Source organism: Fonsecaea pedrosoi (genome assembly GCF_000835455.1).
Source record: "Fonsecaea pedrosoi CBS 271.37 unplaced genomic scaffold supercont1.4, whole genome shotgun sequence".
Lineage (NCBI taxonomy): Eukaryota > Fungi > Ascomycota > Eurotiomycetes > Chaetothyriales > Herpotrichiellaceae > Fonsecaea > Fonsecaea pedrosoi.
The window spans coordinates 698,017-716,459 of NW_013550612.1; the positions used below are offsets into that span (position 1 = coordinate 698,017).

Sequence of the window (18,443 nt, forward strand, 5' to 3'; positions counted from 1 at the left end):
AAAAAGACAAGGTGGGAGGTGGCAGGGCAGCCAATCACAAGCCAGCATTTGGGCATATCAGTCTATCAGGCCTGCTTAGCTAATCTGGGGTCGGGCACGTGGATCTGCGCACAGCCACGCAGCCTGATAAGAAGGCAAGGCTGAGTCCTTGTAGGAAAGCACGCAAGCAAGGCTGTCCCTCTCGCCTTATTGCTCGTCCGTGGCCATCTTCTCCAACACCTCTTGCTCTTCTTCCTCCATCAACGCCCGGAGTTCTGCCTCCTCTTCCTCTGTCAGCATCCCTAGTTCAGTGTTGGGTTCAGGTTCCTGTTCGAGAAGCCGTGGGTTCTTGGCCTCCTCAACCGCCTTGTTTAGATCCGCAGGAGCCAGGCTCCATCTTCGAAGTGTCGCGTCGATGCTAACACTAATGACCAAATCACCAGCCAGAGACAGTCCTGTTACTTCTTCGTAGTGGCCGGTGAAAACATGGTGCAAGTCACCTGTCGCTTTGTTCCATACACGTACATTCTCGTCTCTGCAGGCCGTTATGACCCAGCCATATCTATCGTGGGTAATCACATCTCGCACAAAGTCAGGGTGTGTCAGTGTTGTATCAGCCCTCCAACCCTCTTCCCGCAGGAGGTGTTTGGCTGTTTTGTCAGCCGAGGCTGTCCATAGATCTCCGTCTTCATCAAAGTGTAGCTTGTACACACTTGTGGCATGAGCCAGGATGGGCAAAGACAGGTCAAGCTTCTGCGTAGTGTTTGTCGATAGTGCTGGGACAGCAAAGGAGAAGATTTCTTGCTTGGATGTTGAGAGCATCACGATAGGCGAATCGGATGAGGATAGCGGATCGGGGGCAAGACATTCGATGCCTCGCGCATTGGGTTTGAGGGAACCAAGTGGTCTTCCGTCGAGACTCCAAAAGCGCACATCGCCATCAGCTCCTCCTGAAATCAAAATATCCTGATTGTCTGGAGTTCGTACAACGAGAAGACATTTTACAAAGTCTTGGTGAGCAGGAAATGAGGATTGATTGATGATTGTGGGGCCTTGGAATGAATAAGTCCATATGGATTTGTCCCAGCAGCCAGCGAAGACGTGTGTGTTAATAGGATGTCCCGTGCTGGGTCGCGTGGTGTGGAAGGCCAGGCTTGTTAGGGGTGCCTGGGGGCCTCTGGGAGTCGTAGACATCTCGTTTGTGGATAGTCGTAGGCCTGTGACCGTTCCCCCAGCTTCGGCAACAAAAGCCACATCTCCCGTAGCATCAAAGTAGTGATTTACACCCACGGCTAGCAATTTTGAGGGGAATTTGACCGGATCCCCCAGTGTATTGGCTGCTTTTTGGCGTTTCCGATCATTTTCAGCCAAGGATGCACTGGGAAATGATCAGTAAGGCTCTGAACAAACACCGCACTTGGTGCAGACACGCACTCGGTCTGGAAGTAGTTGCCTGCCTGGTCACTTGTATTGTAGCTGGTCATGGCGGTAGATAGCAGAAGAAGGCAAGAAACGTCAGGACTACCCCCCTTGTGACGAAAGGACCGAAACATTTTGAGACTGCATAGCGCAGATTAACGATCCACCCTATCTTGCCAAGACGCCAAGAGTAGGCTGGAGCATACAGCCTCTCAAATGCACCATGTTTTGTTAGTTTGTCACTCTGGCCTTGACCTTTTACCTTGCGCAGCTTTCTCAAGTCAAATTCGTCCTTTTTGCTTCTTCCATCAAACAAACCACTCCTCAGCTCCTCACCCTCCACCACCTCTCCCTCTCCCTCATACTCTCGGATTTCCTTCCTCTTTATGTAACATTAGTGTCTGCTTTATTGCGCTCTCTTTCCGTCATCATGGATATGGATCATCTCATCGGTCAGCGTTTCAACCTCATCTCGAAAAGTGAAATTCGGTACGTGATCCTCCTTTGTATCTCTGAACTCGTCCTAACAATTTTGCCTGTCACAGCTATGTTGGTACTCTCCACGAGATAAATCCTGAGCAGTCCACAATCGCTTTGGAAAATGTCTTCTCCTTTGGTACCGAAGATCGCAAAGTCGACAAATTCATCCCTCCTTCACAACAGAAATATGGTTTCATTGTCTTTCGTGGAAGCGATGTCAAGGATATCAAGATTGCTGAAGATGAACCCTCACAACCATCACCTCCGCAGAGCATGCCCAATGACCCTGCCATCTTGGTATGTCGCGTGCCCCTTCGTTGCCTGACACCTGTCCTTATGATGAGACATCGGATGTAAATTCACAGACCTGTTCTGAAAGCGCAAAGCCATGTGGATGTTTCCGTTGCCTTCCTTCTGATCTTGACTTCCCTTGTTCATTCTCGATCTCAATCCACCACTTCTCGAGTAGCGCTGACTGAAGTCAAAACTCAGAATGCCTCGCGACCAGGTCCTCCTCCAGGAATGCCTCGTGATGGCCCTTTTTCTCCCCAAGATTATCCACACCCTCCTCCTCCTTTTGGTGGTTACTACCCTCCCAATCAATTCGGTAGAGGTTATGGCCCGCCTCCAGGAGCCTTTGGCCCTGGTCCCGGATTTCCTCCCTATGGACCCCCGCCTCCTGGATATTTTGGACCCCCTGGCGGCCAGGGCTTCCCACAAGGTCCTGGTCCTCACCCATTTCCACAACATCCTCAACCTCCCATTGGACCTCCCGGCTTGCGCGGCGATGTACCACCACCTCACATGCAGTCACAACCTCCTCCTGACTCCGCCATGTCCGCAGCACAGCCTCCTCCAAATCTGACATCTGAACTGCCTGGTAGTAACAAGGCGCCAGAGGCAGGTGCTTCCCCTCTTCCAAAAGAAACACAACCCTCTACATCGCTGTCGTCACAATTGTCTCATGCTCAGGTCGCTGCCAAGGCTGCACCCATACCTGCTCCTGCACCCCAGGCAGCAGGGGTGGCGCCTCCAAAGGCAGCCCCTACAGGGCCGAAGAACAACCGTGTGGCTCCCGCAGTCCCTTTCACTGTGAATCAGAAATCCTTCACACCTCCAGTCGCTGCCACGGCGGATACTTCTGCAACAAATGGTACCGGTGCTAAACCTCAGAAACCCGCCCCCTCCCAAGCTGCCATGGATGAGGCGGCGCGACAAGCAAAGGAAGCGGTCGCAGCGGCTATGGCAAAATTGAACCCCCAGGCTGCTTCGGTACAGCCCAAACAAACTCTTCCAACGGCGGCAGTAGATGCTTTGACCAAAAAGGTAGCCGAGATGTCCACATCAGCTACGAATAACGGAACAGCCCGTGGGGGCAGGGCAGGGTTCAGAGGCGGACGAGGCGGCAATTACCATCGCGGAGGTGGTCAGAAGAAGATGGAAATTCCAAAGTCTGATTTTGACTTTGAATCCGCCAATGCGAAGTTCAACAAGGAGGACCTCATTAAAGAGGCGATTGCTTCGGGATCACCTCTTGAAGAGACGCCAGCTCAGGAAGAGGAGAACGGCGAAGCACGTAAACCAACTCCAACCAGAAAAGACAGCCTAACCAACACCGTCCCCGCCTACAACAAGTCAACCTCTTTCTTTGACAATATTTCCTCGGAAGCCAAGGACCGAGAAGAAGGTCACGACGGCCGCGCACATGGCAGACAGGTGCGCAGCGAAGAATTCAAGAAGAATATCGAAACTTTTGGCCAGGGTAATGTGGACGGAGGTTACCGCGGGCGCGGAAGAGGTGGCGGGTATGGCCGTGGAAGGCAGTACGGGGGATCATATCGAGGCGGTTATAACAACCGTGGATATGGTGGCGGATACAATCATCGCGGCAATCGGGGACGAGGTGGGCAAGGACAGGGGCAGGGGCAGACGCAAGCTCCAACTGGACAAGCCGCTGTGCAAAACTAGATCTGGATGCCCTTGTTTTCTTCTCGTCTCACATGCTGTGAAAGACGAGGTACATATGTTTCCACCATGTCTTGAATTATTCGCCATCACTATGTCTCGCAAGGGAGTTGGGAAAGATCCGGACTAGGAACATCATGGATGCGAATGGGAGGAAAGCAATCTGAACAATGGAACGGGATGGTATGCATGCTGACACGAAGAAGCGCGGGCCATGGCCGTCGTGATCACGAATGAAATGCCTTGCACATGGGAACGGAAGGACAAATGGCGGGCCGGGTCAGTTGGCTAACACCAACAATTAAAGCCATGGCAATGTATGAAGCGAGGGCGCTTTTTGCTGCGGTTGACGGTTTCACTCACCCTTTGCGGATACAACTTGATAGGGACTTTGCAAAAGACCAATCCAGTTCGGTGCTGTAGTGGATTGATTACACATTGGTCTTCCCACTATGAGATTCTGGCCGACGCCTTTCCCGCTTGGTGTATTGACCTTGACCAACTGCTGTTACCGCTTAGTGAGCTTGTCAGCGGTCTGGGCGCCAGCATCACAGCAGTGTCTCTGATATATTTCGTCGCCGTAGGGCTGACACTCTTCAAAGTCCCACGCTATGCCTCGCCGCTTGTCAGCTACAGTATTCCCACCGGACAGTCTCATCAAAGATGGTGAGTCTGTGACGAAATCTATGGTGAAGGTTGTTGACCTGACACCTCGCCAACTGCGCCTTCTACACCTCATACGCCTATTCCATTTCACCTAATGCCAGGAACCTACTAAGATTGACTCAGCCTGCAGCAGAAATCGCCTCTGCGTAAAGCCATGTCGACTCAGCATCGCCGCCACCATCCCACCCAGCCTGCGGCAGACAAATTTCTGTTCGTCAACTACGATTCAAGCAGCTCGGGCGGCTCCAACGACGACTCACAAGTCCTCTCCCACGTCCGCCAGAACTATCACGTATGGCGCCGCAAGCAGAGTGTCAAGTATCTTCGAGACCTTATTGTCGTCCATCGCACTTACAAGGAGAAGCTGCCGCTTCCCAGTGTTAAGAGACACAATGTCACAGACAGACCAGACCGTACAGTGTCTGTGACACCAAAAAAGGCCGACCCAACTCGACGCACTGGTGGCGCTTCTGGCGGCACTCGTCTCTGCTCCTCGATGCAGCTGCACAGGGGGAATTCGGATCCTTTCCACGCTTATCCAGTCAAAATCAGTCCCCAAGTCAACGAGTTGATCGCCTTTTACCGTGACTATCTTCTTCCAGCTCAGTATCACGTTCCTGCAACAGCATGGGTCAGCTCTGCTAATGCGAGATTGGACTGGTCCATCTGTGTCTCCACGCTTCAAGAGCCAGCTTTGGCACATGCGTTTATTGCTCGTTCTGCAACCGTGGCTGCCGTGCTGAACCCTGCTATGCGGACGCTGGCTATGCGTTATCGCCTACGCAGCATACAAGAGTTACGGCTGCGGTTGCTCAACGATGCGAACCACACCTTTACTGACGTGAATGTGCTCCAGATCATCATGCTTCAAAAAGCTGATATTGTCGACAAAAACCTGTCAGCCGCTATGGCACATGCTAAGATACTGCAAAACATGTTCCAAGAACAGCAACGGAGAAAACATACTGTGAACTTCACACTCCTTCAATATGCCCTATGGAGTGACACCCAGATCTCTTCGATCTTCATGACCCCTCTCGCATTCGACGTGAGCCCAGGTGGCTGGATAGAGAAAACGATGCAGCCTCTCTGGACTGCGGCTCTCGAGCAGCTCCAAGAACTTCCACAGTGGACAGCGGCCCAGGAGGATGCGGCGACACTTCTTGACCCGTCCGTCGAAGGGGAAGAGCTGAAAGCATTTTTCATCTCTCGGAGGACCACATTACAAACCTGGCTACTCTACGGGCTTAATGGTCTCCCTACGCCACCTCTAATAATGCTTTGGCTCACTACAACCGCATGCCTACAGCAGGGGAGGATGATCAAACACTATATTCGCGCCATCCATGAGGTGATACATCGCACATCTTTGTCACCAGTGAAAGCCGAAAGCGAAGATGGCTCTGCCGAACAGATGGAGTATTGGTACACCCAACAATATCTGATCCTTGCAGAATTTCTCTGGACACATCACTCAAGCTATAAAGTCGAGGTCTGCGGAATTAACCTCTTCGATATGGTGCCAACACAGCTGAAGAACCTTCGGGCAGCTTTGCAACATGCGGAAAACTCTGGGTGGGGTTCAACACCTGACGGTCCATCAAAATATCGGAATGCTCGCCTCTGGGCACTGTTTATCGGCGCGCATGCCGAATTGCTCAAGTCCAAGCAGGAAATGAGGAGCTCGGCAACATCGTCGAATAAGATTCTTCACAAAAGCCGTCACGGGAAGGAGGTGACCCCTGCTTTCGCAAAATGTTCCAGAAATGTTAAGTATTGTGATCCAGGAAGTCATGGAGATGTTTATGATCGCTGGTTTGAGATAGAGCTGGCTCACCAAGTCCGGGACATGGGTTTGTCGGCGTGGGAGGAAGTATACCTTATATTGAGGAGGTTCAACTATGCGGATGTAATCCAGCCATTCGGAGAAGAAGTCTACTGCAACGCCATGAAGATGTTCTAAGATCTGATGGAAGTGCCACCACCTTACCCGGCACAAGCAAAAGAGAAACGGACATCTCGTGGGAAATCCCATTGTCTATCATCCAGATACTTTAAGAGGCAATGATGCCAGCTAAACAAGAGAGCTAGAGCAAGCAACCAGTTTCCAGCTGTTAGAGCTCAGCCGACCAACTTCTCTCCAACCATTACGGCCTTCGATTCTACAACCTCCTCTGACGATGCACGCTCGCCGTCCTGAACCTCTAGCGCTTCCCCCTCAAGCAACCGGGGATGTGGCATCACGCCCAATTTCCTTGCCTCCTCTACGGTGAAAGTGGCGAACAGATCTTCCGAGTCGATCTCCCCAAGACCCGGTACTGGGAAGAGTCGGTTCAGGACATAATGCACAACGAATGCCAACGCAAAGCCCTCGATGTATGCAAGATAGAAGATCTCCTGTGCGCCCTTGGGCACGTGAATGGATGGATTGACGGCATTGATGAATCCAGGTAGCGCGGGCGCCATCCCGACGAGCCACGATGCGTAGGCGCGCCAATTGAATCCCCGATTATACCAGTAGATGGACGATTCGTTTGGAATATATAGATCGGAGAGCTTGAGCTTGCGGTCGCGAATGATCCAGAAATCACACACCATCATGCCCACCATGGGGCCGAGAAAGACCGAATATCCATCCAGCACATTGATGAATGTATTGGCAGTATCAGCCAGTTGCCAAGGGTTGATGGCGATACCGAGCACGAACGTGATGACTGCCCCCCGGCGTATGTTTATCCAACGAGGGAAGAGTGCCGCAAGGTCGAAACCACCCGGCCAGGCATTGTCGACTGTGTTGATGCTTAGTTGGGAAATGAAAAAGCCAAGGCCAGCGAAGAAAGCTCCCGCCCGAGCCTTTGCGGTGTATCCGTCCTCCATCCAGCGGATAGCGAGCTCCGCAGGCGACCAGAGCACCTCTCCATAGATCTTCTGTGCCGCCGAGGTCGACAGGGTACCCATGAGAGTGACAAGCGCGCCGACGATGATTGTGGAGTAAATCTGACCAGGAATTTGAGCGCCCGGGGTCTTTGCGAACCGGTTGAAGTCACTTTGGTTGGTCAACGACACCGCGATAGCCCCAATGACGGTAGTAATACCGCGGATAATGGCCCAGGCTTTCTCGCTGGTCGTGGTGAGTGTGCTGTTAGCGATGAGCAAAGGCCCGCCTCCATGAGCTGCCGACAGTGCCCACACCGTGACCGAGAACATCGTGGCAGCAGTGATGATGTTCGCATACCGGAACAGGATCGCGGTCTTCTCGGGAGGAATCAAGAGACAAGGAAGCTGGAAGCAGAGGAAGACGATGAAGCCTACGAACTGCTGCGTTGTCATATGGGCACTGGCTGGGAAGGTGTTGGGTATGTGCCTGTAGCCGGAGAAGATGCTGTAGAGCATGACGCCCGCCATCTGGCCACCGATCCAGGCCTGCACACCATACCAGACCAAACAGAGCATGATTCTTTGTGCGAGAGCAAGATATGAGCCCCTGAGCCCCCAGACAGCGCGGTTTCCCACCGAGAAACCGACGTGCCAGACAGCTCCCCACCAGCCGTTCGTGATGGCCACCCCAGCGATGAGAAACTAGATCCCAACGCGGGTCAGTTGCGTGCTTCTGGAGGTCAATTCGACTATGGGACAATACTGACTTTGGCAATGATCGTCACAATCATGGCCTCCCACACACTCAACCCCAGCGAGATCAATGAGCTTGCTGTCTGCCAGCCTACTGTGTTCAGTTGGATGACAGACCAGAATCCCAAGAAACCCCATACTGTCCACGTCCGCCTATGTGGGGGGAGGGGGGCAAGATCGCGGTTGTTCCATGCCGTAGCCCTCTTGCCGTCCAAGTGCTCGTCGACCGGGACTTCGAGCTTTTCGCTCAGTCGAGCGGCTCTGCGACGAAGAGAACTCATTGTTCTGGGTGGCGAGCTGGGTAGACTAGACGGTCGGTATGAGCAGAGCGAGACGAGGGCGGTCGCAGCCTTTGCAAGACTGCGCTGGCGAACATGTTTATCATATGGTTCAGCCTCTGTTCACGCCCCGACTGAGTCTGATATCGCCCATACCCGTTTCCTGGATCTGCCTATCGCTGATAAGAACTCAGACGAGCCACGTGGTTGGGCCGACATGGTACCGCTCATCTCCACGTCGTCGACGGTCACTTTCCGGCAAGTCGACAACATGCTGTGTAACGAGACAAGCGCACAAGCCTAGACCCAGAGATGCTTGTTTGAGACAAGAAGCGACGCCGAAGTCCTTGTCGAGGGCCCACATCAGAGACGGCTAGCAACATCAGAGTTTGATATCACCGTCAATCTAAGGCAAAGGATGTGTGACAAAGCAATGTCCACCAGAATAGGATCTGGCCATGCACCATCATAGAGACACTTGGTATGTTCCGCCATTTGTCGTTATCAGCTGGACCCCCCGAACGAATGGCAGAACCCCCATGTCATTCGAGGCAAGTGTTTGACTAGGGCAACGGGAAATGTCGATTTTGGGAATGATACCCAGAAAGGAAAGTCAGGAAGGACTCGCCATATATCACAATCCATGCTCGGCAGAGCCCTCGGGAAAAGAACGGCACGGCAAAGCCGATGAATAATGAGGCTGCGCGTACCTCCGTCTCTCAACTCCGATATTACTCGTAGTGTATCCGATTCCTGATGACAGAACAGCTGCCCCTTCCTGTTCGTATTTGATATTCAACCTGGCCTGGACGATCCCCTGATAAGCGATTCGCATTCTGAAAGATCAAGCTCATCATTGTCTGGCAACTCAGCCCCGTCGAATATCACCATGTCAGAGGTTACAACGGCGACCGAGGAATTCAATCCTCTTGTCATCAAGCTCCAGAATGGTCAGACTCTTCATGTAGAATCAAATGAAGCCGTCGACGCGGACGAGATCCCCATTATCGACGTAACGGGAATCTACAGTGACAACCTAGCAGATCGACAGGCTGTGGCCGACAAGATTCGCGAGGCTGCCCATCGTATTGGCTTCTTCTACGTGGTCAATCATGTGAGTTTGTTTTTCCCACGGGACTTTGTCCATGGCTGACTATCCCGTTCCCTGAAGGGCTTTGACCCTAAACTGGCGGATGGAGTGTTTGAACAGGCCAAACGCTTCTTTGCTTTACCGCTGGAGAAGAAACTGGAGGTTGACACAAGCCTCGTGCCGAAGGAATATGTGGGATACCATGCCCTTGCGAGTTATAACAGGAATGGAAGGAAACACCATGGTAGGGAAATCCATAGCGGGAGCCGAGCCGCGAGATCGTATTCATATCGGATCGCATTACTGACGATTTTGTACTTCAGATCTCAGTGAAGCTTTCAACCTAGCTTACTCGGCTGAGCAGGATCCGGAAAACCCAGACAACGACCCAGGTTCGTCAATATGGCCAAGTGATCTCCCAGGTTTCAAGGAAGCCATGTACGCATATCACACGCCAATGCTGCGATTCGCCCGTAAGATGACTCGGATCTTCGCTCTGGCACTCCACCTCCCAGAAACGTATTTCGACGAGTGGACCAAGCGACCTGAAGCGGGCCTGCGCATTCTCCATTACCCTGAACAGGAGGCGACGGTGGACGAGCAGAACGGCATAGGTGCCCACACAGACTTTGAGTGCTTCACTATTGTCAACCAAGACATGTCAGGCGGCTTGGAGGTTCTGGGCAAATCGGGGCGGTGGATCAGAGCGAAGCCCGTACCAAACTCGTTTGTGATCAATATTGCCGACTGCTTCATGAGACAGACAAATGACTATTTCGTATCGACGGTCCATCGGGTCATCAACAAGAGCGGCAAGGAGAGATACTCCATCCCGTTCTTTTACGGACTGGACAGGAGGATGCCCATGTTGCCGATTCCGTCGTGCATCTCGGAAGAAAACCCGGCCAAATACCCTGTCATGACTGCCGGGGAATATTATCTGTGGAGGGCGAAAAAGGCCAAGCAGGGCGACAGTGCCGATGAAGATTAGAGAGCAATACAGAGTACCTAGGTCATGCTCTAGCGAGCGGAGATCACCATGACGAAGGTGACGACTTCTGAAAGGGAGTATATTCGCAACAAACTAGAAGAACATCCATCAAGACAAAGTCAGTGAGGTCCTGTCCCCCTAACCATTTGGACATTCAAAAAGAGAGGGAACATGAAATTACTATTAGGCTTTTCCTCAAGGCTCTTGTCCGCCTGACATTTGCATGCTTGCATCCCGCAGCAGGCAACAGATACCCATACTCCTTCAAATTTGTGAATGGCTTTGTTGTCGGGAACTGAACCTTGATTGTAATCTGGATTCGCTCACTCCATTTGCCACTCGCTGTCGTCCTCTTGTCCCTTGTCGGCCTCTTGCTGCCTGCATTGGGTCGGTTGCGGCAGCTTCTGCTGTCGCTCTGGCCGCAGGTCCTTCTCTTCCACGACCACTTTGATCTTGATGCCCCAACCTTCCTTGCCCCCGATCCAGTGCTTGCGCTTGCCGACCTTCTCGATGACGCGCAAGGCGTGCTGCATGGTATCCTTGAGGAGGAACGGGTCGCCGGGGATCTTGGCCACCCAGAGAGTGAGTTCGATGCCGTCCTTGCTCGCGTCCCCGCCCAGCCCGGCCGCCCACCGCGCAGACATGGCCACGCGCGGGTTCGTCTCGTCGATGATGCCGGCCGGGTACACTCGGGCCACGACCATGGCGACCCGGCCGATGTAGCGCGCCCACCACACCTGCTCGGGCGTGAGCAGGTGGCGGAGTGACTCTTTGTAGTCGACCTCGCGCGGCGGCAGCTCGCCCTCGAACCGCTCTTCGAACATGAGCGCCAGCAGCGCGCGGTCCGTGTGGGAGACCCCGTGCGCCGACGCCAGGATCCCCGTCGAGGTGCTGTACAGGGCGGCGCTCGAGGACGACTCCTTGGAGAGGTCCGAGTGTTCGAAGAAGACGTTGGCCAGCGATCGGATGACCTCCGTCGAGATCGAGTGCGGGAACGAGTGCGGCTCGCCGCTCGTGGACGGCGGGATCGCCGACAGGAACAGGTCGCCCATGGCCAGCGCGGACGGGCGCGCAAACCGCGCCGTGGCTACTTCCAGCGGATGCTGGCGTCGGATGTGGTACGGCAGTTCTTGGAAGAGGAACCCCTCGCGCACGCCCCCCTGGCAGAACTGTGCTTCTTTGATCCCAAACGGGATCGCCTCGGCCAGCACGTTGACCAGGAACGCGACGGCGGGGACCTGCGCGCGTCTGCGGTCCGAGACGCGGAAGATGCGGTGCGCGGTGCGTGCGACTTGCTTGAGCGTCTCGGTGTCGGTGAAGCTGGCTTTGTCGGCCACGAAGCCGTTGATGATGGAGATCGGGTAGTGGTGGCCGTGCACCTGGCTCTGGTAGAGGAGGAGGTAGCCCCAGCCGCGAAAGCCCCCGCCGCACAGGTACAGCTGGAAGCCGCCGTAGAGCCTGGCGGCGTCGACCAGGTCCTGGGGGATGTCGAGGTCGCGGTACGCGGCGAGGAAGTTCTTCTTCATGTCGGCCCTCAGCTCGGCGACGGCCCTGTCAGCGTCTTCCTTGGACTTGCCCGCCCGGGCGGTTTCGAGGGCGCGAGTCAGCGCCGCTGCGCCGTAGGGGAAGCTGAAGGCGCCCTTGGGACTCATTTCGACGCGCCCCTCGCGCGACACCATCCACCCGATCTGCGTGCTCCCGCCGCCGAGGTCCATGACCAAACCCTTGACGGACGTGAAACTGCTCGCGATGCCGAACGCGCCGATCCGCCCCTCCTCCTCCTTGGGGAGCATGTGCACGGCCAGCCCGGTCTCCTCCTCAATGGCGGCGAGGAACTCGGCCGAGTTGAGCGCCTCGCGCGTCGCCTCGGTCGCCAGCACGCGGATGTGCTCCACGGGCACCCCCAGGTCGTCGCAGATGACCCGGAACCGCAGCAGCGCGGCGATCACGGCGCGGATCACGGACGGTGGGATCGGGATCTTTTTGTTGGCGTCGTCGTATTGCGCTTCGTACAGCGAGATGTTGGCTCGGTGCGAGTATACGGTTGGTAGGGTTCGGGCGGTCGGTGGTGACAGGTCGGAGACGGAGAAGCGGATTCCGTTGCTGGTAAGTGGGTGGGTTCATCAGTCATTTCTCGAGAAACGGGGCTGTGAGGTAGAGGGGGCTTGAGGGTCTTCATTGGAACCAGTATTTCGAGGGGGGGAGGGAGAAGGGGAGCTCAGCAAACAAGTATACAAGCAAGCAATAACGAGTAAGAGCAGTGATAACCGGTCCATCCATCCACATGTGTTCGTGCGTATCGGGGGTAGTTGACATATATGTCTCTCTGTCTTACCTTCCCATATCGACCAGACCGCGAAGATGAGGCCGTCGACCACGCATCGTGAGCTGGACTGGAGCAGGAACAGGAACTGGTGATCTCTCATCCATCTCGGTGTGGTTTATCCGCTCTTGTCGCTACTAATTCAACCCCCTCCCCAGCCAATAGATCAAGTCGATCAGAGGAATATTTCGTTATCTCTTCTTTCTGGATGTCACCCGGAGTACCCGCCAGCGAGGTGGAATGGGTCTTGGTAGTGGTGTAATGGTGGTTGATAGCTTCTTTATACAAATATCACTGCCGCATAGATAAACCTAGGATACCCAGGCTACCTAGCTAGGAAGATGGGTACATGACAACAAATTCTCAGCATCAAACAACAACGCAGACTTGTGTCGAGCTCCAGCCGTCCCGTCTGCCTCCGAGTGCCCAGCAGCGTGCCAGCGGTGAGTGAGCAAGTGAGCAAGTGTACTTCAATCTCAGCTGAGAGGAGTAGTTGGTGAGGTGATCGTAACACCTACACGCCAAGACTACCAAGAACGGGCATGGCGAAACTCTAGCTTCCTTGTTCCCCGCTTCCGCGCCGCTCAGCTCGTGCAAGTTCTTCGGGGGGTGGGGAGGTGGTGGTGTCATTGGCCCGAGCGTCATAGTCCTCATAGGCGTGGCGTGGCGTGGCGTGGGGCGTAAAGTCCCCCAGGAACATCACATCCGCCATCGGCCGGGATTGACATCCATGTTTGGGGGGAAGGTTCAGTTACGAGGTACTTAACGAGTACATATTCACTTTATGTGCATTCTCCAACACTTGTAGACAGACTGCTATCGAAATGCCTCCAGTCATCACACAGCTTCCACCGTCTTGGGAAGTTGCTGTCCCAGCCTCTCCCGCTCAGCATCCCAGTCTCGATTGTGTTCAGTCCCTCGACTCAATTTGTACGACTCCTTGCCCTTGTACTGGGCCGTGTTCCAATTGTGTGCACGTTGCTTGACCCATTCATCGGCATTCAAGAGCCTCTCGCCCGACGACGCCTCAATACTGGCTACGTCTTCGTCGGTGGGATGCTGGAACAGATCGCGCAGCTTGACGCTCGAGTTGGGCCGCGAAAAGTACACTACACTGTGGCGCATGCACTCGCCCTGTTCCCCGGGAGGCACCACGACGCGGTGGACCGCGCTGTACAGTCGTCCCCCTAGCAGCTTGATCAGGCTGTCTCCCAGGTTGATCACGGCACAATCTGGACGAGGCCGCACGTATTCCCAATCCCGCTTATTTGGGGCGAGCACCTGCAGCCCGCCGAGCTGGTTGAAGAGCACCGTGACGCTGCCGAAATCCGTGTGCTCGCCCAGCGTGATGGTCTCGGCTGGTCGGACGGGAGGAGCGCATGTTACTCGAGCCTGGTCCACCGAGGGCTGGTCAAGCTTGTGCAGGGACTCGAGAAGTCCGTCGGGTAGACCTAGTGACTTCCCCAGGGACGTCGTGATGCCGTAGATGACATTGTGGCATGACTTCATGAACGTCTTGAGCTCGTCGAACCGATCTAGAACCACTTGTGGGTGGTGGCCCGACACTGTCTCGCGCGGCTTGCCGTCTGGCCCTGTCATGGGCTGCGGAATTCCTAGCACCTCGTCTTTGGAGACATTGTAGAACTCGCTATGATCTTTGGTGCCCTTGTCGTCGACAAACATGGCCCCAGACCGCTTGTACCCATAGTAGTGGCCCGTGGTGCCCATGTCGTATTTGAGCTTCTCATCTAGCGGTAGGGAGAAGACGCTGTCAGCGAGGTTGAACATGAACCGCGAGTCGACATGGTGGTTGGACAGGTAGAAGAAGCCATAGTTCTGGCACGAATGTAGTAGGATTCGGGCCTGTTCGGCGTCCCCTTGGGACAGCAGGTCGAAATCCACCGTCGCGATGTCAGCTACGGGCACGTCTGTTGGGAATGGCGGGATGGTATTTGCAGACATTTTTGATAGTAGCTCTTTGCTCAAAGTCACGTGTGAACGATTGTGAGGATATTTGATTCACCTAGACGGGCTCGATAGGTTCATCTCGTTGTACCATTGTATAATGTGAGTGACCTCCTTCGAGGGATCGTGGGTTGTCGACCACGTCCGTTTTATTATATCTAACAATGTCCCCATTGTCAACCCCGTGGATGCCCCGAACCACTCACCCCGCGCGTCATTCGTCATCCGTCCATTCAAGTTGGGGAGGCTTCATGAAGTGCTCGGCCATCTCTCGGCGAAAAGGTGTGAATTGGAGATGGAGTTGAGATGAAGCGACGATCCGGGCGATCAGGAGTGAGGGGGAAGGCGTAAGTTCGGCACCCCGGGCTCACGTGAGAATAAGCACAGGGATAATATCTAGTGTTCTTGGGCTTGCACCCGGAAATGATCCTGTGTGACAAACTTGATTGAATTGGATTTCGCAGGTGAAAGTGACTGCGTGGAAACTTGGCTCGGCTAACCTGTCTAACCAGGATGGGGCAACAGCCGCACCCTTGACGCTGTCGTGGCTCTTCTCCACCCACGCATCATGAATGTCTTGATCTATTCTCGCCTGGGTCAAATCTACATATGCTGACTTTCTACCAATCAGAACGGCTCCCCATCCAATATATCTAGCCTGGCAACCCACTGTGCAACAGCTACACTGCTCCAGGACATGTTCTCACGAGTGCACACGCTCCACCTCGACCTGGCTCTGCTCCTTCTCGGCCTCATCCTCCGAAGAGTTGTGTCTGTCCTTTCCGCTTTCCTTCTCCGTAATGGCCTTGGACGAGTCTGGAAACAGAGCACCAATTTCCTCGAGGGACATCATCTTGGTCTGTAAAGTCAAAAACGTCAGTCTCGTAACGGCAGACATACATCTGGCGGAGAGTCTTACCTCTGGAAACTTCCACCATACCACAACGATGATGGCCGATGTGGCACAAATGCACACCAGGTAGTATTTCCATCCAATATTCGCAAAGCCGGTTGGAGCTCCCTGCAACAAAGCCAATGCGGAGAGGAACAGCCCCGAGATGGATAGCGATAAGCCCTTTGCTCTCACGGGCGTGGGGAAGATCTCGGAAGCATAAATGTATGATGTCGCGTCGATGGTGCTGGCGAAGACGGCGACATGCATGAATAGAAAGAAGACTGCGGCGCTGGCGGCCCCATTTCCTCCGTGCTTTTCGAACTGGGAGAGTGTGATGACTTCGCCGACGAGAACGAGCACACAGCCAGAAAGGCCGATTACTGACAGTAGTTAGAAATCTCCGACGAACTGACGGTGGCAGGCTGGTACATACACAGCATTTTAACTCGGCCGACTCGATCGACAATCAGAGCGTTGAGGCCATTGCCAAATGGTGACACGGAAATCCATCCCGCTTGGATGATGAGTTGGCGGACGGTGTCGAAGCCGAGGTTTGCATACAGCATCGGTCCGTAATCTAGGCGCTGTTAGATCCATCTCGAACAGTAAATCATTGAGCTGAGAATGTAAGTGGGACTCACTATTGATGATCTGTGTTCCAGTTGTCTGTGCGCCAACCATCATGATGAAGCCGATTCCCACACGCTTACGGTATCCGGGCAATCTGAACAAGTCCATAGTTGAGAGTTGTTCCTTCTTCTCTTCCAGAATTTGCGAATGCAGCAAAGCAAAGTCTGCGCGGATGGCATCTTCGTCGCCCAGAAAGCTATCGGATGTTTCCGCTCGTACTTGTTTGAATGAAGAATATGCCTCGTCGAAGCGGTCGCGGTCGAGAACTGTGCCAGCCAGGTCAATACCCTCGATAATATTTCCTCAAGAGGTAGGAAGATGGGACACTTACGCCACCGTGGTGACTCGGGCAGAAACAATACCCCCATGGCCAGACACGCAGGCCAAACTGCTTGCACTGCGAGAGGGATGCGCCACTGCGCGCCTGCCGCCTGAACAAAGTAGAATGCAACGCCGATCCAGCTGGCAGAGGTGTATCCGACACAGATCATCACTCCGTGGATGCCAACCAGCATGCCGCGGATCTTGGGTGGTGCGACCTCACTCTGATAAAGGGGGACAAGAGTGACCAACGCTCCTATTCCCAACGTCAGCATTGATATTCTCGATTCTCTCGAATGTACCAGAACAGGGAAATTGTCTTTAGTGCAAGGAACACTCACCAATGCCGAGCCCTGTGATCAGGCGAGCCACGATATACATGCCGATGTGCACGCTCCCGGCCTGCAACGCACCCCCGATGGTCGTCACGATACTGGCCACGAACAGGGCTTTCCGCCGGCCCAGCCAGTCTGCGGACTTCATGCACGACAACGTCCCGAAGAGGCCGCCGACTTGGAACAGCCCATTGGTGGCGCCGATCAGGTCGCTCGCGTTTGGTCGGGTGTCGAGCTCAAAGTAGGAGATGAACGAGGGTTGACCGAGTGTGGTTGCGATGATGCTGGCGCAGTAGCCATAGGTCACGCTGCCGAGGGCGACGAAGACGACGATCTGCGAGGTTTGGTTAGCATGGTCTGCGTTCTTGAGTGTTGACTTTGTTTACCAGCAATCGGAGCGTTGAAGCGGAGAGCGCCATCTTGATGGGAGCTTGGAGGGCCAGAAAGCCTTGAATCCCCTTATTGATAATTCCCGGGGTAGATACTAGGTATGTAGTTGCAACAATGAGGACAAACGAGATATACTGATGTTATATTTTAGACACAGTTGCTCCCTCTCCTCCAATATATACATATCTATACCTATACCAATACCACAGCTAGCTACGAAAACCTGGAATCCCCGAAACCCCACGCCCATGACTCCAGACGCAATCTTCTGCTGTCTGTATAGATCCATCCCTGGATGCTGGACACTACCTTGACCTCGACATCCTATTGGTGTGAGTGGAGCGACCAGATTTCCGCCCGTATTCTCTCACACCGAGCATCCACTTCCACTTCCGCTGACATGTATCATGTCATGTCATGACACGAAAGAGGGGCGGGCTCCGCAACTCTGTGCCCGTGCGTGTGTCTGTCTGCACAACTCCACATCCATCCACTCCTCTCCACTCCTCTCGCCTCGACTTGCGGGATAACCTCTCTGGGGACTGGGGGATGGGGGTGGACGGAGGTGGGAATTATTCAGCGGATTTTTTTTTTCTTTTGGCGTAGAACGCATGTACCTAGGTATTGAAGAAGATATTCGGTCTACGTTTTCGGCACGGAGGGACAACCAACAAAGCCCACAGCCAGGTCCACCAGGAAAGGGAACTGATGCTAAGTTACTATCACATACTGAATAACCTCCGCTCCGCCTGCCTGACTTTTTCCTCGACACCAGACTCGAGTGGCATTGCAATTGGTCTGGTCTAATCTGGCGAGCAAGACGATGGCTGGCGGGGTTAATGTCGCCTTGCCGTTCGAACCTTGGACATGTACCCCTTCTCTCGGTCTTGTCTATACTTCGCCCTCTGCTCAGGGGCGGATAATGCATCTTTTGCGTCTCGTTCATTCACAGCATGGTATTTACAAAGAAAAGGAAACCCCCGCTGCTGGAGCATTGTGCCCTTCTTTTTTTCTTTGGATCTTGGTGAGTGTTGTATGACTTCACAGCTCTTGATCGTCGGAAGTGGGATTTACGACTCGATGTGA

General features: G+C 54.1%; 8 protein-coding genes across 8 annotated transcripts; 3 read left to right on the forward strand and 5 right to left on the reverse strand.

The window, feature by feature from the left end:
- Positions 1–186: 186 nt before the first annotated feature.
- On the reverse strand, positions 187–1,463 carry Z517_06031 (uncharacterized protein; the record flags this gene model as incomplete). The annotated part of the gene is made up of 2 exons (XM_013427773.1): positions 187–1,357; positions 1,414–1,463. 2 exons carry the CDS (start codon positions 1,461–1,463, stop codon positions 187–189), a joined length of 1,221 nt encoding a protein of 406 aa, XP_013283227.1.
- A 365-nt stretch (positions 1,464–1,828) lies between these two features.
- Z517_06032 (uncharacterized protein) lies at positions 1,829–3,846 on the forward strand (the record flags this gene model as incomplete). Its single annotated transcript, XM_013427774.1, has 3 exons — positions 1,829–1,887; positions 1,944–2,175; positions 2,371–3,846. 3 exons carry the CDS (start codon positions 1,829–1,831, stop codon positions 3,844–3,846), a joined length of 1,767 nt encoding a protein of 588 aa, XP_013283228.1.
- An 817-nt stretch (positions 3,847–4,663) lies between these two features.
- Z517_06033 (uncharacterized protein) lies at positions 4,664–6,472 on the forward strand (the record flags this gene model as incomplete). The annotated part of the gene is made up of 1 exon (XM_013427775.1): positions 4,664–6,472. One exon carries the CDS (start codon positions 4,664–4,666, stop codon positions 6,470–6,472), a length of 1,809 nt encoding a protein of 602 aa, XP_013283229.1.
- A 158-nt stretch (positions 6,473–6,630) lies between these two features.
- Positions 6,631–8,420, reverse strand: Z517_06034 (uncharacterized protein; the record flags this gene model as incomplete). Its single annotated transcript, XM_013427776.1, has 2 exons — positions 6,631–8,088; positions 8,154–8,420. 2 exons carry the CDS (start codon positions 8,418–8,420, stop codon positions 6,631–6,633), a joined length of 1,725 nt encoding a protein of 574 aa, XP_013283230.1.
- Positions 8,421–9,306: 886 nt separating this feature from the next.
- Z517_06035 (uncharacterized protein) lies at positions 9,307–10,498 on the forward strand (the record flags this gene model as incomplete). The annotated part of the gene is made up of 3 exons (XM_013427777.1): positions 9,307–9,531; positions 9,589–9,751; positions 9,831–10,498. The coding sequence occupies 3 exons, from the start codon at positions 9,307–9,309 to the stop codon at positions 10,496–10,498; spliced, it is 1,056 nt and encodes a 351-aa protein (XP_013283231.1).
- Positions 10,499–10,821: 323 nt separating this feature from the next.
- Z517_06036 (uncharacterized protein) lies at positions 10,822–12,928 on the reverse strand (the record flags this gene model as incomplete). Its single annotated transcript, XM_013427778.1, has 2 exons — positions 10,822–12,601; positions 12,834–12,928. The coding sequence occupies 2 exons, from the start codon at positions 12,926–12,928 to the stop codon at positions 10,822–10,824; spliced, it is 1,875 nt and encodes a 624-aa protein (XP_013283232.1).
- Positions 12,929–13,658: 730 nt separating this feature from the next.
- On the reverse strand, positions 13,659–14,783 carry Z517_06037 (uncharacterized protein; the record flags this gene model as incomplete). Its single annotated transcript, XM_013427779.1, has 1 exon — positions 13,659–14,783. One exon carries the CDS (start codon positions 14,781–14,783, stop codon positions 13,659–13,661), a length of 1,125 nt encoding a protein of 374 aa, XP_013283233.1.
- A 706-nt stretch (positions 14,784–15,489) lies between these two features.
- Z517_06038 (uncharacterized protein) lies at positions 15,490–17,386 on the reverse strand (the record flags this gene model as incomplete). The annotated part of the gene is made up of 7 exons (XM_013427780.1): positions 15,490–15,645; positions 15,706–16,061; positions 16,115–16,258; positions 16,323–16,577; positions 16,643–16,888; positions 16,974–17,301; positions 17,354–17,386. The coding sequence occupies 7 exons, from the start codon at positions 17,384–17,386 to the stop codon at positions 15,490–15,492; spliced, it is 1,518 nt and encodes a 505-aa protein (XP_013283234.1).
- Between the last annotated feature and the right edge of the window lie 1,057 nt (positions 17,387–18,443).